Source organism: Bidens hawaiensis, unplaced genomic scaffold, assembly GCF_021521415.1.
Source record: "Bidens hawaiensis isolate Kalapana, Puna unplaced genomic scaffold, B.hawaiensis_p1.1 tig00045335_1, whole genome shotgun sequence".
In the NCBI taxonomy this organism is placed as follows: Eukaryota; Viridiplantae; Streptophyta; class Magnoliopsida; order Asterales; family Asteraceae; genus Bidens; species Bidens hawaiensis.
In genome coordinates this window covers 56,650-82,125 of record NW_027498057.1, presented here as the reverse complement: position 1 = coordinate 82,125, position 25,476 = coordinate 56,650, and the positions used below count along the sequence as shown (strand labels likewise).

Sequence of the window (25,476 nt, the reverse complement as noted above, 5' to 3'; positions counted from 1 at the left end):
TTAAAAATAATCACACTTTGAAGCTTGAAATCAAACAATTGAACATACCCAGTGACAATCATTCAAATATAACCATGTAACATAAATCAGCTCGAAGAAAGATATTTTGCCATTAGAAAAACTAACTCATAAGTTTCTTAAAAATCAATGTTATGGTGAGCAATAGCTGAATGCCGGGGGAAACTAAAGCGCACTAAAACCAAATGAACATACCAGAGTCAACAGTTTACCAATCTTAAGTGTTGGTAGCTCTGGTGTATATCTGCTGACTTGCATGTTCAGACACCATTTGAATAGCCCCTCTGGCGATCAAATCCTTGATAGCTTTCCTTGCAAGTGATCCATTGATCCTCAAACGATCAGAGAGAATGGAAGGAGTAATGAGCTTGAACTTAGGCGCCTCGGAAAGCAGCTTATCATAAGTGGCCTTATCAAACAACACCATGTTGTTCACCTTCTCCTTTTGCTTCCCCTTGCTCCACTTCTGCATTTTCCCCAAATTATATTCATCACAATCCAATTCACAATATTAAAACACAATCCCAGCTGCTCGCAAACCGATCGATAAAAAGCTCGAAACAAGCCAAGCTCAAGACCTCAAAAAATAGCTCGTTTAGTTGTCAAGCCAAGGAACGAACCTTATATGGGAAGAACGTTTATGCTCGTCGAGCCTTACCAAATACCAAGCCTAGTATATTTTTATGTTTTTAAATTTTTATACTACTTTTTAAAATCTTATTTAAATCCGTCCACACAAGCTCGAGCTGAGCTTATATATAAATAAATAAATAAATAAATAATGTAATAAAATAAAGGTGTGGTGACCTTCTTCTTCTGCTTGCCGCCACCGGACTTGGCGGGCTTGGACGACGGCGGTGGAGCCTTTTCCTTCTTAGGCGCCTGCAAACATACGTTTGTGTGTTTAGGGTATTTGAATAGTATACATCAAATTGATGTTTCAGAAGAATGTGAAGATGGCAGCGTACCATTGTATTATCAGATGAGACGGCAACGGTGGCTCGAGCTCCTCTACGGATCGGATGTATTGGAAAATGAAAACCCTAGTGATTTTTTTATTTTACTTTTAGAAAGCTTTGGTCGGACCGATAGGTTTTTTAGTTGGGCCTTTTTAATTGAAAAATAGCCCATGAAGCATTATTTGAAAAAAACAAATTGATACGTGATTATCACGATGTGATAACCATAACTACTGATAAGCCATTTAAAATATTTTTACTTTTGAAACTAAGCTATGTGGTAACTTGTTGAATTATTTGGAAATTTTGTTTAGCTATATGGAAAGTTTAGAATGATGCCATTGTTCGAGAGATCAAAGCGCGTTAGGTTTTCTTAAACTTAATTCCTTAGTTGAGTCTCATCACTCTCATTGGAGCAACTTTGCTTTTATGTATTTTTTTTCCTTGGTCGCTATTGGCTTTGTTTTGTTTGTTCTCGTGCCTTGCTCGTCCGGTTGTTGATTGTTTTATGAAATGTCGTCAATCAAAAGAAAAATATAACATTGATAGACTATTAACTATTTGTAGGAATACAATTAGGATGATTAGAAAGAAAACTTAAGAGGACATGGAGTGATCATGGTTCTCCTTTTCTCTCAAGTTATCCCAATTTTCCCAAAATTTTGGTGATAGCGTGGGGATTGTTCCCATCTTTCAATTATCTCGGCATCCCCCACATCACACATCTTTCAATTATCCCTACATCCCCTGATTCGGGGTGCAGTTACCATTTTGGGCCATCCGTAATTTGTATTTGCCGGGTGGTATCACGGATGCCAGTCTGCCACTCTATGTGCTCTAATATAACCAGATCTCCATGAAAATAATTGTGGTATCTTCTAACTAGTATTTCCTAACAACTTCGACCCCACCATGTTGTCGGTTGGGTTGAATAAGAAAGCATAATCAACAATATTTTTTTAATCAACAATTTATTAAATTATTAAAGCAATACAACAAAAAACCACCATGGGATTGGAGACCCTAATAATAGGACCTCATAGCAAAAAAAATCAACCCACATATACTATCAATAAGACAATAAAGGTGCAACAAATAAAGTAACCCTTGAATTGGACCTATGGGTCAACAATACCCTTCCAGTTCATTGGAAAATGCCAAGCTTACTGATAACATAATCATAACAGACCCAATTTCTCTCCACTATTGATCCGAACAGGGAATCCTCTTCCATTTCCATGTCATTGCGCCACCGTGCCAACCGTCATATAACACTCACATATGTTAGCCCTTTTTATGTTTAGCTAACTCAAAGATCGAAACATATACCTCAAAATAAGCCAATTCTGGTCCAATTATCTGTCCAGAATTGAGCTACATTACCCGCCCCAATCCCCGCTTTTATTTAAGATGGACATTGATAATATAATTAGCGACTTCCTTCTCCATACCACATTATTTGGTTAAGTGTTTGATTTCCTTAATTAAATGCTCTAGGTACGTTCTTGGAACATATGAACTATTTATGCTTAACGAAATATATAAGTAATAGTTCGTATATTTTTAATAATATTCAACTAAACAATAATAAAAAAAATCACTTATAACCCTCTAGATTTCTTCTACAAAATGATTTCTTACTTACACTTTAACATGTACTCTAAATTCAATAGCTAATTATATCATGTCTCACGTTTTATAATGATATCATTATATTTACTAACAATTATAACACTCTCTCTCTCTAATTTAAAAAGATGAGCGTTAGAATGTTCGATCCCCTGAAATTGGTATTAGATTGTTTTAACGATAGCAGTTTAGGATCTGTTAAAAGAAAGATCATCGTTCAACACTTTAATGCCTATTGTAGCAAGCTTAAAACCTCAGGTTCGATGACATTTAGCTTTAGTTAAGAAGTGAAACAAGAATCCGTTGTAGTCTAGTTGGTTAGGATATTCGGCTCTCACCCGAAAGACCCGGGTTCAAGTCCCGGCAACGGAATTGTATTTTTTCCTGCATCATTTAGACACACTTTTACTTTCACCTCCTTAGGTTTTCGTAATTCTCGTTACTCCACCTAGAGCATATAAACAGGGGCATATAAAAAGTTAAAAACAAACGACTAAAAATTGGGGTCTAATTTCTCGTTTTAATAATAATAATACGTGTTTTGATTTTATTGTATTTCCTAAATGGTAAGCCCGGGTTACCAAGTTGTTAACCAATAATCAACTTGAATTTTTCTTTATGGACTGAGAAAGTGAGATATTTGTGTATTGGGTCGGATCTTTATGTTGTGGTTGTAATTTGTTTATAGAATAATTATGTTCATGAACTTAATTCACGTAATCTAACTCACTAATGTATTAAATGTTAAATACTTAATATAAATGTTTAGGCTGATAAATGTTAAATATTTATATAGATATATTTAAGCTAATAAATGTTGAATATGTTATATTGATATAATGATATTTAGGCTGATAAATTATATTATATTGATATTTAAGAGGGTTAAGGTGAGTTTCCTTCTAAGGTCGTTTTTTCGGATCAGAAATGACGAAAGACTAATGTATAAGCTTCTCTTTGGGGACGTGACATCCTAGACTTCTAACTATACTATTAAAGCAATAGGCTTTAAGTCCATTTCCCCTCTTTCTATTGGTTGTTGATTAAACCTTCCATGTATATCAATCTCTTCTCTAATTTTCATCTTAATAAAATAAATCAAAAATATATTTAAATAAGATACAATAAATTCTCATTATTATTCTCTTTCATATTTAATTTAATTTTAATCTTGAATATTTTATAATTATCTTTCAAATTAATAATTATAATTCATAATTTTGACTCCGGCTAATTAAATTCATTTTAGGGAATTTCTAGGCAATTAATGATATTTACGAAATTATCACTACTAAATTATATGATATTAAAAATTTATTTCATCACAGGTCAAATACTCATTTATTTAGGCGATGTACTTACTATTTAACATTTCTCTTCAAATAATTATAAATATCATTAAGCAAACCTTTAGGAATAAAATAATAAGAATCATCCACAAATGTGAATTTCATCATATATACCGTTTTGAAATTTAAATTTAAAACATTTTAATAACCTAACAAAAGGAAATATTTAATTATGGAATTTCTATATTCTAATTAATTATTAATTATTATTTGATTAACTATTTGACTAAGCATCCATAAGGCTTACTATAGATACTAATGTTGACCGAGAATAATTATTCATAATTTAGCAATTAATGATTTAAATATATGAGGTTGAATTTTAAATTACGGAAGTATTTAATTACGGAATTTGTATATTTTAATTAAAGGTGGTATATCATTTGATTAAGGATTTGATTAAGCATCCTTAATCTTTACTATACATTTTTACTATAAATACCGATGTTGACCCATTGAATGATTCTAAATTCAGCAAAAAAAAAATTATATATGGTGTTGATTTTACTTTTCAATTATATTAAAACCAAATTAGTAACTTATTTTTCCACACCTTATATGAATTAATTAATTATTTAAATGTTGATTAATTATATTATATTGAGTATTTTTATTAATAATTCATATGAATAAATTAAAACACTAGACAATCAATGATTATTAATAATTCATGTGAATAAAAAATTCTAAAATAAATTAAAATACTAGACAATCAATGATTATTAATAATTATTGAATATTTTTAAAATCTGGTCAAACATCATAACTAACCTATTAATGTAATTATGAAATTAATTATTCTAATTATTATAAGAATTCAAAAACTTACTAAATCATCTCATTTACATTATATAAATCTCAAGATTGAAATCCCTAACCATTTTAATCTCTCTCTCTCTCTCGGCTTATTCCTCAACCGTCTTCTATATTTTGGTAATGGCCGATTTTCTTATACGTTTTTCCGGTAAGGTTCTATTGTTTCCGGTAATGTTTTATATTTATTTTAATTGTTATATGATTTTTTTTATAATCTCTTTAGGTTGTAAATCAAAATCTGATGTGTTAAAAATAGTCAATTAAATATCAACTAAATTAAACAAGTAATAAAAACTAGACCTAAGACTCAACTACATAAAACACCGGCAAGTGAACCGGTCAATTGTACTAAAGCTAAGTAAGTCCGGAATATCGAACCCACATGACTCTATAAATTACGTTAATTAACTAATTAGACTCGACTTACGACACGAATATTTATTATTAATGTTTAAAGGGGGATTTTAAACTAATTTTAAACTAATATCAAACTAAGAAAGTAAATAAACAAGCAAACGAGAAACAAGCAATTAAACACAAGATCGAAACCAATAAGAGAAGGAATCTACCTAGGTAAAAATCCCATGTATCAACAATCATCAAGCAATGGACAAATAACATGATTATGGAAACTGATTTCTAAACATATTCATCTAACAAACCCTAAAGACCTTTGACTGAATCAAATGAAATCCCAAAGTACAATTATTAGATTATTAAGCAATCAGTATTATTGATTTCCGCAAAGTCATCAATTAGGGTTAATTAATAGTATCTAAAGCAAGCAATCTTACGAAATACAAAACTCTAGATAACTTGATAAGCTAACATGACATCATGAACATGGATCAACACAATAAACAAGAATATTGTCACTACTATCCTAGCATGCAATTGACCAAGACACATGAACAACTCCTCACCTTACAGCTTTTGGAATTTAGCAAAACATTTAAAACCCTAACTAACTATCAACAAGATTCTATGATCTAATGGGCCCATTTAATCACAATAATCAAAACACCAAGTAATGATTTAAACATAAACCCTAAATCTAAAGAACACAATCAAAAGATAAAAGATCTATGTGAAGCAATAGTTAATAATCAATCAAGATAATAAATACTTATACGCATCATGAAAACAAAACCAAGTCTTTACTATTAAATAACGAAATCCATAATCAAACAATTATCCAAAGCAAGAATCAAATCTCAAACATGTTCATCAAACCTAGGTAGACATGAAGTCTAGCCAAGCATCTTAAAGTCTAAATCAAACAAAACAAATAATAATGAAAACATGGTGAAATAATGAAGAAAGAAAGATTAAAGGCGATAAAACCCGTATTCTTCGATCTTAAACGTCTAGCTCTTCACCGGATGTTCTCTTGCCTTCAAAATCACCACAAGACTCGTAAGATGGCTCCAAAAACTCTCTAATTCGGCTGGTGTCAGGTTCTCCTTAGGTTTTAAATTAAAGATGTTTAAATAGTGATTAAGGCTTTAAAAACCCGTCCACACGTCAGAATCTTCCAGAAAAAGGTGCTCGTCGCGCCACGCGACGAGATAAAGGATTTTGGCCGCGTTACGCGGCGACACAATATATCCCCGTCGCGTCACGCGACGAGGTTCCTTCTCCTGGTCGCGTTACGTGACCAGGTCCCTCTAGTCCGGTTCTTCTACTGGTTCATTCCGGTTCAACCCTCATTTGTCCTGGTTCTTCGTTTTAACTCGTTTAAAATCCTTTTTGACTGTTTATCGCACCAGAGACCTACAAAACTTCATTTAGTTAGTGATATATCAATTCTAAGCAAAAATGAATCATAAATCATCGAATACGGTATAAAATTATCATGGGAAACATATATAAATAATTGTATATCAAATATCCCCACACTTATTCTTTTTTCGTCCCTAAAAAAGTTTGATGCAGTTAGATCAGAATCGGAAAATACAGTCTAACAAACATATAGGTTAATTTTTAAAGCTCGGAAAAAACGCAATAACTGCGATCATCGATATTGTTGTCCACTTAAACCCATGCCTTATTCTTTACCGGGACAAAGAAGATCCGACAATTTTTTACTCAGTGATTTACATAGTTAAGACCCGCTTATTTTCAGCTTTTACCGGACCAAACCACCCCAACTTGACTTTAACCTCAAAATTAGCAGATTTAAAACTTTTTGTTGCTCTATTTTTTTTTCCATGAATAGTTAAGACGATCAATGGTATTGTTTATCCACTTAAGCTTAAGCATTAAAGTCTACCAAGCAGCCATTAGATATTATTAAGGTTCAATTAATTCATAGCTAGTGTTCCCCACAACATGACATACCCCCGTTACAAGCAATACACTGAACCATCACCATAGGTGAGTATGCAAAATTTCATCTGTAGGGTTTACATGTAGCGTGTCCCTTGTTGTCCGTTTCTTAATGGTAATGAGACGCGAGCAAGGGGACCCCACATAGCTAACAGTGTGGATGATCAAGTCTGTAATGCATTTGTACTTTTGTACTTTTTTGTGATCATGTTTAGAGACTTAAGTGGCAGAAAACTGCGGGTTTGCTCTCTTTTTTTTTAGCTTTATTTTAAATATTCATAACCCCATTTGGAATTATGAATACCCAGATGAATAGTCGGCATACAGACCCATGGTCTCCGGACCCGGGGCATCCCATCAATACAAGATTTAAGGTTATAAAACCATACGCCAATGATGTATAAAACACTAAAACTAGCAGTTTAAGATTTATATCACAGGCTACACGGCATACTCTAACGTTAAACCTACCCAAGCATCATATGATAACGTATTCAATTTTTTCAAACTTTTCAAACTTTATAATATTTTCCACTTTTTCATACCAAAAATTGAGGCTTGAGTATGGCTGACCTTTCATTACTTATTTTCTACGGACAAAACGCTTTACCCACAAGAGATTTCCGACCCATTTTATCAAATTTGCCCCTTCATTTTCAAGGCTGAGCCTACCGACGCATCCCAAGTTAAGTGCGCTTTCTTTTATTTATCTCATATTATTAGTAGTGTGAAAAACCAATTTTCGATTAATATCATCATCTCCCACTTTAACGCAAAAAACTAGATTCAATGGACATTTTTAAACATTTTTCAATTTTTATTTTTTCAATTTTTTATGCAAAACCAAACTACGACTCAAATATCATATCCCCACACTTAAATTTTGCATTGTCCTCAATGCAAGGATAAGGACGACTTAAAATAAAAATAAAACTAAAAATAAAGTCGGACTACAAAAAAAACTAAAAACTAAAAATTAAAAACAGAAAACAAAATAAAAAATAATTAACAAGCTAGATAAAGGAAAAGACTTAGCTGGTAATATGCGCATGAAATATGATGCCAAAGTTTTCTTCCATGAAAGCCCTCCAACTACGAACGTGCTCAGCAAATGGTAACTCCTTCTTTCACGAACATAAGCGGCCGAAATTCAACAAACATATCTAAAAATGTATCTTATCGTAACGATAGATATTAAGCAATTAAAGTGTTTCAATCAACCGACAAATAACAAATGAATAATTAGCATAAATAAATAGAAAGTATACGGCTCGGCTGCTCCATCCCCACACTTGTCTTTTTCAATAAATTTTTCCTTGGGGATCGCCTCACTAGCTCATACAGTCTTTCTTCAAATTTAGCAAAACTCAAAAACACCAAACAAAGTCGAACTACAAAAACTACATTTGGGACTCAAAGAAAATAAAAATAAAAATAAAAGAAAATAATACAAACTCTACACTTGAGTTTTCACTCAAGAACCCATGCTAAGCGAATCACGTGGCTGACCGAGTGGAGCTTCTTCTACCTCGGTAGAACTCCAATGCCCTTAAGATTCCAAATCATTATCCGACCATCCATCAACCTTTGTCTTTTTCTTTCTAACTCCACAAACCCTCTCAACCTTACGCTTTCCACCACCCCGTTCTCTAACACACTTTACCATTACCCGAGAACTCAAAACCTTTCACTCCTTCCCCACACTTAAACTCACCGAACGAGACTCGTCAAGACTTGGATCCATGCCCGAAATAGATGATTCTATGGAGTAAACTGGGTGACATGGATCAATGAGACCGTCTTGACCACTCGGATGCCTCATGGACTTCGCCAAATAAGTGGCACTATCATCACCGGCTCTAAGGGTTATCTTACCTTCAAACACATCAATAATTGCCCTAGCAGTACGTAAAAACGGACGACCCAAAATAATAGGAACTCTCTCGTTGGCCTCCATATCTAAAACAACAAAATCCGCGGGAAAAACCAAATTATCTACCTTAACGAGCAAATTCTACACGACACCCCTCGGATACTTAACGAAACGATTGGCTAAAGACAACGTCATACGAGTAGGGGTGAGCTCCCCTAGGCCTAGCTTTTCATATAAAGAATACGGCATGAGGTTTATACTAGCTCCAAGATCGGCCAATTCTTGACACGTCGTATCACTTCCGAAAAAACATGGAATGGTAAAAACGCCGGGGTCGGGTAATTTCTCCGGTATTTTATTAAGAACTACTGCAGAACACTCTCCATTTAGCGGTGCAGTCGACAACTCCTCCAACTTATCCTTTCTTTTAAGAAAATCTTTCAAAAATTTGGCGTATTTAGGCATATGATGGAGGACTTCGACGAACGGGAGGTTGACATTTAATTGGCTAAATATATTGAGAAAATGCCCGTAATCTTTCGTATACTGTTGATTTTTTAGACGAGCGGGGTACGGGACATAGGCAGGGTTGATGATGTGTGATGGTGGCCGGGCTCCAACCGGCTTATTCTCGGTGTTTTTCTCAACTTGCGGCTCTATAATTGGTGTTGTACTTTTTGACTTACCCGGAGCCTCCATTTCTATATCTTCATCTATCAACTCATCTTCCCCATCTTTCTCAACTTCTCTACTAACTACCTCCGGACCGAAAACCCTACCACTACGAGTGGAGATGGCTTTCAATTGAGCAGCCGGATTAGTTTGAGGAATACCCGAAAACTAACCTGGGGGCCTTTCTTCTAAACGGAGAGCAATGTCACCAACAGTCCTTTGAATATCGAGAATAGAAGATTGTTGGTTTTTGAAGAGTAAGTCATGCTCGGCGAACTTTTTCTGTGTTGCTTGATCTCTCTCCAAGATTAGCTTCATCATCTCTTCCAAACGCCCAATTCCACCGTTCGAGTCCTGAACATTATTTTGAACATTAGTATTATTAGTATTATTATCATTAAAATACTGACCTTGTCCTGAAGCATAAGAATTTTGAAATCCGGGTGGTGCGCCTGATGGACGCCAGTTGGAATTATTCTGATTCGGGTTTTTGTAGGTGTTCCAATTCTGATTATTGTTACTGTAATTGTTGGGAAACCTATTCTGACCAGCGACAAAATCGACCTGTTGATTCATCACCAGGCACTCCAACGTACCATGTCCACCTCTATAAAACTCACACATGTCCACCTTGGCCTTCAGCTCCTTAACCTCTCGAGTTAGTGATTCCAAAGCATCAGCCACACTAGTATCCAGATTAACCTAGTGTACACCTCGAGCGGATGAGGATGTACTGCTAACGGGAGTGGAATTCCCGCGATGTGGCACTTTGGCAAGGTCAGATTGAGCGAAGCTCTCAAACATCTCGTTACACTCGGTGACGTTCTTCCTCGCCAGTAAACTTCCTCCTGCGGCTGTGTCGAACCGAACTTGGATTTCGTAGTTCAGCCCGTTGTAAAATTTCTTTACGAGAGCCCATGGTGTGAGACCATTCTGTGAGCATCGAGGCAGCAAGTTCTGAAAACGCTCCCAAGCATGGCAATATTGCTCATCCGGCTTCATGTGAAACGAGTGAATATGATCGCGAAGAACAGCCGCTTTAGCCGGTGGGAAGTATCTCTTGATAAATGTAGAACGTAGTGCTTCCCAAGTGGTGAACGTACCAGGTGGCTGCGTGTCAAGCCAAGTAGTTGTTTTACCTGTAAGTGAAAAAGGAAAAAGATGTAAGAAAATTGCATCTTCAGTATCACCTTACAATTTAAAAGTTTTCAAAACGCGGTAAAGTCGGTTAATATGAGCCGTCGCATCCTCATCATCGTTCCTATGAAACTGATTAGTTTGAACGATGTTGTTCATGACGTATGACGGAATTTGCCACGAGTTGGGGTTGTCGATCTCGGGAACGACGATGCATGATTGGTTTCCGGTTAAGCCATCGAAGGCTTGAGCAGCAATTGTCCTATTGTCGGCCATTGGATCTTGACTTCTAGGACTTTCGGGTGGTGAAGTGGGTGGTGACGAATTTGGTGTAGATGCGGGTTCTGACAGTTGTTCTTCTACTGACGAACTAGCCTCGGTCTTCAACGGAGAAGATCCAAGATTATCCAGCGGTGGTCCTTGCGAACGAAGATGTGGCATAAACCTGAAAACGCAAAAGACCAAGTGAGTAGACTCGAATACTTAAAAATAAACTAAAATAAACTAAAACTTAAATTAAACTCCTACGACTCGAACAAAAATAAAACAAATAGCACGGATGTAGCAGATAAGTCAAATTCAAACTAATAACGCAATTGCTAAGAGTCCCCGGCAACGGCGCCAAAAACTTGCCAAAAACTTGATTTGCTAAAAACAGTCAATTAAATATCAACTAAATTAAACAAGTTTTAAAAACTAGACCTAAGACTCAACTACAGAAAACACCGACAAGTGAACCGGTCAATTGTACTAAAGCTAAGTAAGTCTGGAATATTGAACCCACATGACTCTATAAATTACGTTAATTAACTAATTAGACTCGACTTACGACACGAATATTTATTATTAATGTTTAAAGGGGGATTTTAAACTAATATTAAACTAAAAAGTAAATAAACAAGCAAACGAGAAACAAGCAATTAAACACAATATCAAAACCAATAAGAGAATGAATCTACCCAGGTAAAAATCCCATGTATCAACAATCATCAAGCAATGGACAAATAACATGATTATGGAAACTGATTTCTAAACATATTCATCTAACAAACCCTAAGGACCTTTGACTGAATCAAATGAAATCCCAAAGTACAATTATTAGATTATTAAGCAATCAGTATTATTGATTTTCGCAAAGTCATCAATTATGGTTAATTAATAGTATCTAAAACAAGCAATCTTACGAAATACAAAACTCTAGATAACTTGATAAGCTAACATGACATCATGAACATGGATCAACACAATAAACAAGAATATTGTCACTACTATCCTAGCATGCAATTGACCAAGACACATGAATAACTCCTCACCTTACAGCTTTTGGAATTTAGCAAAACATTTAAAACCCTAACTAACTATCAACAAGCTTCTATGATCTAATGGGCCCATTTAATCACAATAATCAAAACACCAAGTAATGATTTAAACATAAACCCTAAATCTAAAGAACACAATCAAAAGATAAAAGATCTATGTGAAGCAATAGTTAATAATCAATCAAGATAATAAATACTTATACGCATCATGAAAACAAAACCAAGTCTTTACTATTAAATAACGAAATCCATAATCAAACAATTATCCAAAGCAAGAATCAAGTCTCAAACATGTTCATCAAACCTAGGTAGACATGAAGTCTAGCCTAGCATCTTAAAGTCTAAATCAAACAAAACAAATAATAATGAAAACATGGTGAAATAATGAAGAAAGAAAGATTAAAGGCGATAAAACCCGTATTCTTCGATCTTAAACGTCTAGCTCTTCGCCGGATGTTCTCTTGCCTTCAAAATCACCACAAGACTCGTAAGATGGCTCCAAAAACTCTCTAATTCGGCTGGTGTCAGGTTCTCCTTAGGTTTTAAATTAAAGATGTTTAAATAGTGATTAAGGCTTTAAAAACCCGTCCACACGTCAGAATCTTTCAGAAAAAGGTGCTCGTCGCGCCACGCGACGAGATAAAGGATTTTGGCCGCGTTACGCGGCGACACAATATATCCCCGTCGCGTCACGCGACGAGGTTCCTTCTCCTGGTCGCGTTACGTGACCAGGTCCCTCTAGTCCGGTTCTTCTACTGGTTCATTCCGGTTCAACCCTCATTTGTCCTGGTTCTTCGTTTTAACTCGTTTAAAATCCTTTTTGACTGTTTATCGCACCAGAGACCTACAAAACTTCATTTAGTTAGTGATATATCAATTCTAAGCGAAAATGAATCATAAATCATCGAATACGGTAAAAAATTATCATGGGAAACATATATAAATAACTGTATATCAAAATCCAAGATTGAATTGATATGTTGAAGTTATTACGGTTTTCCGGTAAGGTTTTATATTTATTTTAATTTTTATATTACTTTGTTATAATATTTTTAGATTCTATATCAAAATCCAAGATTAAACAGATAATTTTCCGTTTTTGTTTGTATTTATATTAATAATTATATGATTTTTTCTTATAATTTTTTTAGGTTGTATATCAAAATCGAAGATTCAGTGGAGATCTTCACTATTTAGTTTTTCCGGTAACGCGATTCAAATTTTCCGGTTGTAAGTTATAACATCAATTTTACATTTTTTTCACATGATTCAAATCTTTCATAATTTGTAATATATTTATTATGTGATATTAATATTAATTAATATTTAATTTTATCATTTCAGGTTATTGTCCCCAACTTGGTATATCTAATTTCATGGATTGAGAATTGTTTGATAAGATGTCTTTTATTTTTGTTTAATATTGATTTATATTTATGTTAGTATTCATGTATTTATTTATTTTTCACAATTTATGTAATTTAATTGATTATTGTATAATCCTGAAATGAAATTTAGTTGATTATTCTATAATACATTAAATTATCTATAGTAAGATAATCAATCTTATAATGTTGTTGGTCAAAGTCCAATTATATTGAATAGGTTTAAATAACATTTATATATTTGATTATATTGAATATGTTTAAATAACAACAATTTGAATAAATTAAAGATTTGACTCAATTTGACCATTTATATTGAATAAGTTTTTTTTGACATAATTCTCATTCCTAATTTGACTAATTTTTTTCAACCTTTTTTATTTTTTTGAATACCATCCATAAATATAAACTAATTTCATAATTATTCAATATTCATGCATTAAATAAAAAAATTATTTGTTTCTTCTAAATATTTCAAGTTATTGTGAATTTTAATGTCATTTGCAACTAAATTCCTTAAGTGAATAATAAAAATTATTTATTTGAACCATTTTGAAATTCGAAATCTTGACCACTTATATGAAGTTTACAAAAATATGTTATACAGCTAATAATCCGGTGCTCACGTACATTATAGAATCTTTAATATATTTTACCAATTTAATATGTCTTTATTATAATTTTTTAATTACCATGTTTTAATTAAGGTAATCGATAAATTATTATTGTTAATTAATTAATGTATTTATGTTTTTATAAAGATTCTTATAATACGTGTTTTAGTTAGGTTAGGTGATATTATGTTTTAAACACGATTAATTACAATATAATTAAAATTGATATGTTTAAATCTACACCATATTTCAAGATAGAGCATAAAATTAGTAATGTACAAGAATAAGTTAGTAATTGATATTTATTACCATTAATATAATTAATCATTTCAATTAAATGAATTTCAGTAACTGATATGAATTGTCAATTCCCATACATCTAAAATTAGACCCAATTAACAATAACATAAATAATTAAGCCTAGAATATAACTTTGTTTAGCTTTATAAAAAAATAATATATGCTAATTAAGCCTATATACTAAAATAATTTTTACTAGAGACGGGATATGAAATTGAAAATTTTAATTGAGTCAACTAAATAAAAATAAATGTATAAACTAGCTTCAAAGGATGTTTATTATACGGGATATGATACAATTAATTAAGCCTATGTATATACTATATTTCTTTATTAAAATGACGTTTACTAAAGAAGGGATAATATAATATTCATGTATAATATAAGATAATAATAGACAAACAGAAATATAAGATTTTTAGTTTAAGATATACAATATATTATATTATGTTGTACCATATTTTGAATCTCCGAATATTTGATTAAAAAGACAATTATGGTAATTAAGCATATATATTAAAATAATGTTTAATGTTAATTAAACTAAAATACTTACATAATAATAAATGCAATAAATTAATTAATAGAAATTATTAATCATTTAACAGAATTGATTGTATAGTATTTTAATTTATTTTAGAATTATTTTATTATTCTAAATATTCATTATTATTATTAATGAATTTTACGTGTTTTAGTTAGCCAGGGGTTCAATTTTTTTGTTTGACCAATTTATAATTATGTTTAAATGTCAAGATGCATACTTAAAATAAACCACACATATTTTCGATAACCATTTTATAATCATAGCTCATTGTCTCTTGAAACTAACAAAATTCAAATATGAGCCAGTCATGAATAATATTTAACGAAAAACTAACTCAAAAGAAAGTGTATGGAATTTATATAATTTACCGAAACAAATATGACCTTTTAAAGTTAATAGTTAGACATTTCAATTAAATACATTGATTGTTTTCCTTGATGGTAAGTTACTAACTATATATTTTTTTTCCAGTTTGACATTTGTTAGAAATAATTCGAATTTGTAGCAGCCAAGTCCAAGAGATTCGCAATACAAAGTTTATCATTCATTTCAAAGTTTATACTGTTTGGATAAATGAGACGAATGTTGTGGGTTATTAGTTTACTTGTAATCGTATTGGTATTCACACATATAATCTTCGATATTCACTATAATTGATTATTTATGCTAAATAATCATCATATTTAATTTTAATGATACATTCTAATCATTTATACATTTATTTATTTCTGTTTTTAAGAATCGAATTTGACAACTCTTTTGTAGTTTTTAATAGTCTCCAATCTCAACAAAGTTTCCATCTTTTATATTTGAACAATTTTTAATTACGCATAAATGTCAAGATTATTGTATACAATTGAAAAAAGAATTATATAATGAAATTAATTTTAAATAAAGTAATGATGTTAAATAGTTTGAAACATAATTTACTGCAGATTGCAATCATTTTAATAAAATTTTAATTTGGGAATGACTTCTATGTAATATAATAAAAATTAACTGGTTTAATTTTAATTATCTTTATATTATTTTAGTTATACTTAATTAGTGAAATTAGTAGAATAAAAATTTATTGGTTTGATTTAACTTAATACATTTAACTAAAATGTCTTTGAATCGAAATAAAACAAAAGTTTAATTACAAAATAATTTATAATAAAATATACCTTTATTTATTTATTAATGTTGAAATGAAACTCATAATACCTTAAGACTTTAGTTGTATATTTACTCAGGTGGCTATGATTTATTTTGTTTTTTATATTGTGAAGCAAAATGACTTTTTTTTAATAAAATGTCGAAGAAGTTGATGGTGGACTAATATGATGATAACATGTTCATGTCTTCGTTTGGTTTTTTTAATTTAGGTGTATAATAAGTTTGTGTAAGTATTAACTTTTTATGTATACAATCTAAATGTTTAATATTTTGGTTACAAAGTTATGCTAAAATATTTGTGTTGCTTTAATATGTTATTTATGAAATTTTATGGTTGTCTATATGTATATGGTTGTTTCTATGTTTTTAACCCATGTGTAACATGGGCGACTATTATAGAAATATATTGGTGGGTTAGATACGTTTACATAAATGAATTTCTGATCATCTATGTCGATTCAAGTTAGCCGATAGTCTTCATATCCGGTTGTATTGTTGTTTCTTGTGTAATCTTTCTAATTTTCATGTCTTTAATATCTATATGAACACCAAATATAAATAACCTACAATTGTCACTAAAGTTAATAGTACTTGGTTTCCCGATATTCTAATTTTTCTGTCTTGTGGATTAAAATCCTTCATTAAGTCAGCAAAATTGAAACATCATGCTATATAAAATTCTGTTTTTATATTTACGCTGTTCATCTTTTTCATATACTAACCATATTATATTCTATTATAGATGTCTTCAAATTAACGAAAACGTAATTTTTGGTCAATCAATGTCTTTCAATAAGAGGGGTAATTCAAACGGTTAGTTATTTTAATATTTTTTTTAGTTACCCTTTAAATATTTTTTAAGAATGTATTATTTTGTAAACGCGCAGCTTCAACACCAAGAGAAATACTTACTAGCATTTTGAACGGTAACATTTTATTTTAAACGCGTTAATACAATATATTGTATTAAAATATAATTTTATTTAACTAAAATATAGTAAATAAAAATTAATATTTTATTAACTAAAAATTAGGCACTTTTAACATAAAATTATAAACGATTTTTATTATATTTATTATTAACTACATTATACATTTTTGATAAACATTTTTTAATAACATTGAATGTATGCTCACACATTTCTTTTTTCTATTTTCTTTTTTAGAAATGATACGAAACATAATTTTCAGTTATCCAATCATATTTTATTTTCTTAAAACCAATTAAAATATATGTTTTAATTAAGATGTGTATACGAATCAATTTATGTTAATTAAAGGCGCAAAGATATTTCTCCATTATTTTTTTACTTATATTTGGTTAACTCAACTTATATTGTTTCCATACTTTGCAACAAAATTCACAAATTTAGTCGTGGTCCATATAAAAAATCATTTTTTTGGTTTTTAAGTAAGATCATACAAATTATTTTTTTATATTTTAATTTGAACTAAAATTTTCATAAACACATTATGCTAAATAAAATCAAAAAGACCAAAATTATTTTGACTCATAGATTGGTTCTAAAAGTCGATGTGCCAATAATGTTACTAAGGAATATGGATTAGAAGATGGTTTGTGTGATGGAACTAGATTGCGAGTAATTAATTTGGGTTGGCGTTTTGTTGTAGTAAAAGTTACTTCAGGTACTAATACTGGTTGTCACACTTATATAATTCGTTGTGGTCTAACACCTTCAGATAAGAAACTTTCGTTTAAATTGAAAATAAGGTAGTTTTTTCCAGTTGTAGTCTATTTTGCAATGACCATTAACAAAAGTCAAGGTCAATCTCTAGCAAAAGTTGACTATCTCAAAGACCCGGTGTTTACACATAGACTACTCTATGTAGCTTTATCAAGAGTGAAGAGTGGTGTTAAAATTCGTTTATTAAACAAAGAAGACAACGTTACAAATAAAGAATAAATCTTGTTTATAAGGAAGTCTTTTTAGTAGCTTATGAATTTTACATTTTTAACTTTTGATTATGTTTTCAAAGATTGTAATTTGAATGTTGTTTGGGGTTATCTTTGTATTTCACAATCATTGGTTTTCGTACCAATATTATTTACAACTTAAAGTATGTTGTCGTCTCGAATAACATATAAAAACTTATGTTGTCTTTTCAAATGACTTGTGTTTGTTCGAAAATTTCAATATTTCTACCCGTGTCGTATACAGGTTCTAACCTAGTCTAGTAATAAAGTAGTCTGTTAATTTGAGTGACCGTTAAAAAGAAAATCTCCATCACACATATATCTACGGGGCACTTTCTTAGTAAGGAAGGAGTGTGACTGGGCATGGCCCATTTTTGTTTGTAGTTTTGTAATTATCCTCTTCCCACGTAATTATCTCCTCTTGAAAGCATATTTAATATTTTTAACACGAAACCGATAAATCACAACAAATTTAAATTTCACAAATAATTTTATATTCGGAGTTTGGGTGGGGGGAGGAGTAGGAACCCTTAACCGATAACAGATAGATAAGAATTTATTTAATCACATAATTTCGGGTGTCAGCACAATTTTAAAAAGGATATTTTTATATATAATAAGATACTAGAAGAATGCTCGTGCGATGCAGCGGGTGTTTGAACATAGACTCTGGTAATCACGTAACAGTTATGGGAGTTCATGGTTCAGTTTGAAACCTTACAACCGTTTAAATCGATCATCGGTTAGGTTAACGATTGTTTTTTTCTTTAACTTTCGGTTTCAATTTTCTACTGTTTAGTTACTATTTTCGATGACAAATAATCGTTACTAATAGTTAGGCTCGCATGTTTAACTTAAACCATCAAAACTGGCCTTGAACACTCATACGTAACATGTTGATTTTTTAACTTAAAAAAACTCCAACAATATCATACTCAAATTAAAGAGAATAAAATGCTCGTTTTTATGGTGCAACATTTTCTAAAAAATATTTACGTACGAAAAAGTTATGTCGATTTAAAAATCGTGGGAGAAAGTTGGTTTAAAATTAAAATAATTGGTATTAAATGGTTAAAGATTAGGGGGCAAAATTATAAATATTCTTGTATTTAATAAAAGTTTAGGGTAAAAAATTATAAATATATTAGATGAATTGAAAGTTCACGTGTGAATTTATGCTTGAAAGTCTATTTTGCCCTTATTTATTATGTTTTATAGTTGTACCATATGTTGATTATGTTGTAAATTACTTAAAACTTAAGCATCTTAATTTGCCCATCTCTTGTATATTATATATAGTATTGATATTAAAAATTATAATAACAAACTAATATATATGTAATAAATTAAAACAAAATTACGTTAAAAAAATAAAATAATCATTGTAAAATATCAAAACGATTAAAAACAAAACTTTAAAAACTCCTGTAACAAAGAATGATCAAACTAATATAATATACGCATTTATAGGGTATTAAGGTTCAGAAAGTTAGATAATAACAAGTTTCGTGGTCTAGCCTTAATCACATGTGTGTATTCTAAGTTTGTATTTAAGGTTATGTTGTTTTCATCTTGCAATAAATTTAAGGCCGGTTTAACACTAATTTCTATTAATATAAAAAGAAAATTATTATATATACAAAAACCAACTCTATCTTTCTTGAATTCTGACTTTCTGAGCCTTTGACTATTCGCTCTCAGTTGTTATTCTATTCTGACCGCCCCATGTCGGCTATCGACACTTTCAAACACAATAAGGTTATGTTTCTTGAAAATGAAACGGTGTCGTTAAAAATTCTGCAAATAATTAATAGTTAGGGTTTTGTGGTGGTTTGGTTAGTTTTTGTAGGATGGTGTTGGGTTCGAGTTTGGTGAAGTTAAAGGAGGCAATCAACGGTGGTAGAGACTTTCATATAAGCTTGAGCCAAAAAAAAAAGAAAAAAAATCCGGCGAGAAATACACATTTAAAGTAGATGGTCTAAGTTAACACATGTGTTGAGGAATCCACAGGTCACTTTCATTTCTAGATTGTGTCGATGGAGACGACAACATATCGACATTGTGTTTTACGAAGGAAAGTTTTGGTCACACTTCTTGAACATACGGATTTGTTTATTTATTTTTTTATTTTAATATCAAGGGTATTCTAGTTATTAAAAAACTTACTACAAAATGAAAACTAAATAACCTAAACAGTCTACTTTTTAAAGACCCTAAGATGTGGCTAATACCAGATCATATGGACTTTTTTATAATTAACTCTAAAGTTGTTTTATAAAAAAGTGAAAATACCATTATTTTTATAGTCATGTATCTACTATTACTTGTATATCAAACTTTTTTACATCAATATCGACTTAGATGCATGTTGTATGTGACATTGGTATGTTCGGGATTGAGTTTGAACCTTATTAGCTTATTGGCTTTTTCAAAAAGCCAATAAGTTAAATGGTGTTTGGCAATCACAAAAAACCTTTTATTTTAGTTTTTTTGAAATGGTTAAAAAGCAGTTTTCTAAAAGTCTCAAATCCTGGCTTTTTAAAAAGCCATAAATAGTTTTCAAACTCAATCCCAATCGTATCAAATTTTCACTTGCATGTCATCAACTCATCATCATACGTCCTTTTTATGCCAAGGGATTATTTCGAAAACAAAAGCGCTATATTATGTATACAAAACGACACCTGTACACCACCTAACTCCAACAATGGCAAGTGTGTTTGAGTGGGTAACAGGTTTTACTGGCTTCAGAAGGTGAGATGGCGAAGAAATATTTCGGCTTAACAGTTTTTAAAGTATAAGGTAGCGTTTGTTATGCAGTAATGACAGACGGAATGGAATGATTCATTACGTGGGAATGAAATAAGAGGTGTTTGGTTGCGCAATGGATTGGAATCATCCATTACACATGGAATCTCATTCCATCAAAACCATTCCTTCCCACCCCCCTTCTTTTTTTTCATTCTATTCCTTCTTCAACCTACTTTCTCAACAACACCATCGTCTAACAACAACCACCGCCACCACCGCCACCACCACCATAGCCACCACTATCATCTGACCACCACTGTCGCCGCCACCACCACCTGACCGCCACCGTCGCCATCACCACCTCCACCACCATCGCCTTACCACCAAAGCTACCATCGCCACCATGGTTGCCATAACCACGACAACCATTGTCACCGTCGCCACCCGACCATAACCGCCACCACCACTATCATTGCCTGGCCACCACCACCATCATCACCAACCTACCACCGGCATCACTACTAATGCTACCATCGCTTGACCACCACCACCACAATCACCACCCCCGCCGCCTGACCACCGCCACCATCGCCACCGCCACCACCATTTTGATCTCCAGAGCTACCACCACCGTCACCATTTCAGTTTTTTTTTTGTTAAATATATATATATATATATATATATATATATATATATATATATATTGGGATAGGAATATTTTTATTATTTCTATTTCATTCCTAAAATTTTTTTCTGATACCAAACAACATAAAGTAATTATTCATTTCATTCACATATGTTAACCAAACAAGACAAATGAATGGTAATGATCTATTTCATTCCTTTGTCCATTTCATTCCTTTTCCCATTCCATTCCCCCTTCATTTCATTACACAATAAAGACCGAACATATAATTGTCTTAAAGAAATGACCAAAATCATAAAATTTGAGCAACATTAGAAGCATAGGTGTGATTTGATATCTACTATTACAATAAATAAAAATGTGGTTGTGTTACGTGGTATCTAATTAGACCATCTTGTGTCACTTGACATCTTAATATTAAAAGAAAACTATATTATTTAAATCCCACATTGCTCAAGGAAGAAATCAATAAAGGAAACATACTATTATAAAATGTATTTGTAATCAAACTTGTCATTAGCCGGTGCGTGAATTATTATGTATGGTTGTTTAGTTTTAAAAATATTTAATTTATCCAGATTGGATTTTTCCGCTTCGAAGTAAGTCTTTCGGGTTCACGAATAACCGGTCAGTTTTTTATTTTTTGTTTTTTTTTGCCCGGTTGATCCGGTAAGTCTTGGTTCAGTTTCAAAAATACCGCTTTTATCTTAAATATGTCAAACATGTTGAATTTTGTTTGTATAAAAAAGTTTGATGCACTATTTGTTTATAAAATGAAATAGTTAAAAAAAAAAGTGATTGCAAGTCAAATTAAGCCATCAATTTCAAAACATATTAAAAGACATGTGTTTTAGTCTAGATATAATATACTAAAGTTGATAATAAAAATCCCTGTTAATTTTTTTTTTCATTGAATAAACCTCTTTGAAGATTGTGACTTTTTTTAACAGACTTTGGCGTCGGGTTCTCCAAAATTTCATTTTTAATGTAATTTTCATAGAAGATTTGTCTAAACCTTCATTTAAAAAGTTTAATACAAAAAAAACTTTTCTCCAATAATTTGATTAAATGCAACTCGAATAATTCCATTCAAACTTAAACGGGTCAAAATTAGCACATCAGAGAATGAATTATTATAAATTGTCAACCGAGTATATGTATTGCATATCTTTATTTTTTTTAATTAGCTCTAAACTTCAAGCTAATGTAATGTGTATTTGTATTTTATTATTTTTTATTTAAATTTGGATGTATTTTAATAGTATTTATTATTTTGTGCAACTTCATAATGAATATATTTTTATGTGGATGTTATATTCCTTTCAATAAGCATATTAGTTTTGCTGCTAAACAGCTAAATGATTTTAGAATTATTATCCGGCCACACACTTAATATATAATATTTAACTTCTTACTTGATGCATTCTAATTCTTGCTACCATCAAAATCTAACTTAAGGTTACTTTAGGGTAATTTGTGTGAAGTCCTAACGAGGCAAAACTGTAAAACTAAACATGAGCCAAACCGTTACTAACGGTTCGATTTTTGGTTTTGTTTTAAAATTTTAACGTTTCTGTTTTAGTTTTAAATAATACAAAACCATTATTAGTGACTTGACTCATGGTTTAACCTAATAACAAGACCGTGAACGACCTTAGGCTTTGCCTTAATTTAGTATATATTAAAATCTATATTTGTAACTTTCGCATATCTCTTTTTAGATCCAAATCTCATGTAGCATCTGTAAATGCATCAATGACTTTATTTAGTCTGGCACGAAACAGGTTAAACGTGGTCATGTTGTTTTCTCGAGTTTTTAGTATCTCCATAAAAGATATATGCAAAATGTGCTTACAGAAAATATATTCAATAATAATATATTTATTAATAATATTAATTACGAAGTACTATTTGCCTGACACGTTTTATTATTTTTTTTCATATTTTTCTTTCTTTTTTGCTCATTAAAGATATATTTAGCTTAACTCAAATCAATCAGTAGCATAAGTCGGCCAGAAAAGTAGAATGAATCATATATGTTGATTTTGGTTACATCATATGTGCTACTTTTTTCTTTATTTTGGTTGCTTAATTTGCGACTTTCGTAATATGCTCAGATCGTGAAGAACTAAAATCAAAGCTCATAGCCGTTCTTTGAGAACTAAAATAATGTAAGAAAAGGAAATCAAAAGATACAAAGTGGATTATATTTTGTACAGTATGATATCATATATCCGTTGCTAAGAACACAAAGATAAAATGATGACATGAAATATATGTAGATATGTACGGTAAGTTACATATAAAAACTAGACAAATTGACAAAAGACGTCCTTTATGTTTAATTGGTTTTTCAGTGGACGTCCTTTATCGAAAAAAATAGCAGAAAACATCATTTACGTTTCAAAACCCTATCATGTTATGTCCTTTGGCCCTAACTCCGTTAACTTTTCTCGTTAAATATGGTCATCTGCAAGGCACATAAGGGTATTTTGGTCATTCTACTATTAAAAATAAAATAATATTAAGTATATATATGTAGGGATGACAATGAAACCCGAACCTGATGGGGAAACCCGAAACCCGACATAATTGGGACGGGTAATACCTGACCCATTAGGGTTTGGGACGGGTTTGGGATTAACTTTGAAAATTTTCATGGGTTTGGGACGGGTTTGGGATTTGTAATATACCCGATTACCCGACCCGATTACCCGATAATATTAACCCATTTACCCTATTATATACCCGACATAACTTTTTTTATGTTTATATAGAGTATACTCTAAATATTTTAACTATATCATTTGTTGAAACTTGTTTATAACAATTATTTGAGACATTTTATTTTTATGGTATCATTATTTGTGATCGATTAGTTATATTTTGTCAAATTCTGATAGAAACCAAATGAGTTTTAGGTCGAGTATACCCAATGGGTATTTTAACAAAACCCGATTGGAAACCCGATGGGAAAACCCGAAACCCAACGGGTAATTACCCGATTAAAACCCGACGGGTTTGGGACGGGTTTGGGATGGACTTTCATAACCGGGTATGGGTTTGGGAATACCTAAACCCGACCCAAACTCCCTCGCTCCCCCCCTCTCTCTCTATGACTTAATATTCGGTTGCCCTTTAGCTGTCACAATAATAAACGGAAACCGATTGTAAACCGATCCTCCGCTAACCTCATATACGCAACATCTTTCTCAACCAACAAAATAAACAACGCGGCAGGTGGATTTGGTTAAGGAGATTGCTAGGGCTAGGATATTGTTTTGGACGGGGGATAAGGGGAGATCTGAGGCTTCACGGCAGGTGGATGCGAGTGAGAGGTCGGCTAGGGTTAGGGTTTGGAAGTGGAGGCTGAGGATTTGGTGGATTCGATTAAGGATTTGAGTGTGGAGAGGATGATGGAGTCTGGTTTCAGGCAGTTTTTGAACGGGAGGTGGACGGAGTCGTCGTCGGAGTCGGAATCTGGAAAGTGATTTGAGGAAAGCGGTCAATGGGAGTTCGTTTCGGTGTTCGGAGTGACTCGGTGAGTTGGGGAGAGACTAGAGAGGTTCATTTCGTTGTGTCGGCCAAAGCTTGAAAGGGTTAAAATGAAAAATCAGAGTGGCCGAAGGGGAAGGAGCTGCCGAAATTGGTTTGGTGGTGACTGATGGGTGATTTTGGCTCTAAGCGTGAGTGGGGTGGGGTGTTAGGTTCCGGTTATGTTGGTGGTGTAGAGAGAGAGATGGGGGGGAGAGATAGAGGAGAGAGGGATAATGAGGTGATTTCGGCAACGGTGGTTGTGGTGTTGGATCTGACCGATAGTAGTGGTGGTGGCTTGAACTTGGAGTGTGGATTAAGAGAGGCTACAGTTGCTACAATAAATTTTTTTTAAAAAAAAAACAAACAAAACAAAAACGCTCGGGTTGTCTCCCGAGAAGCGCTGAATTTTGAGTCTGGCCCAACGTTACTTGGCCCTTAACACTCGGCTGAATATGATGGTGTAGTAGCTATAAAGCTCACCACCGACTCATGTATGCTCTTA

At 32.1% G+C, this 25,476-nt stretch overlaps 1 protein-coding gene and 1 non-coding gene across 3 annotated transcripts; one reads left to right on the top strand and one right to left on the bottom strand.

Moving 5' to 3' along the window:
- LOC143595569 (small ribosomal subunit protein eS25-like) lies at nt 1-25,225 on the bottom strand. Of its 2 annotated transcripts, XM_077074555.1 has the most exons (4): nt 25,221-25,225; nt 987-1,012; nt 826-900; nt 1-484 (listed from the first exon to the last, which is right to left on the bottom strand). In XM_077074555.1, exons 2-4 carry the CDS (start codon nt 987-989, stop codon nt 236-238), a joined length of 327 nt encoding a protein of 108 aa, XP_076930670.1. In that variant the 5' UTR covers nt 990-1,012; nt 25,221-25,225; the 3' UTR covers nt 1-235. The 2 variants fall into 2 exon arrangements, with proteins under 2 accessions (XP_076930670.1, XP_076930669.1); XM_077074554.1 differs by lacking the exon at nt 25,221-25,225 and having other exon boundaries at nt 987-1,031.
- Nucleotides 2,906-2,978, top strand: TRNAE-CUC (transfer RNA glutamic acid (anticodon CUC)). Its single transcript has one exon. It is a non-coding gene; the product is annotated as a tRNA-Glu (tRNA).
- Nucleotides 25,226-25,476: the final 251 nt, after the last annotated feature.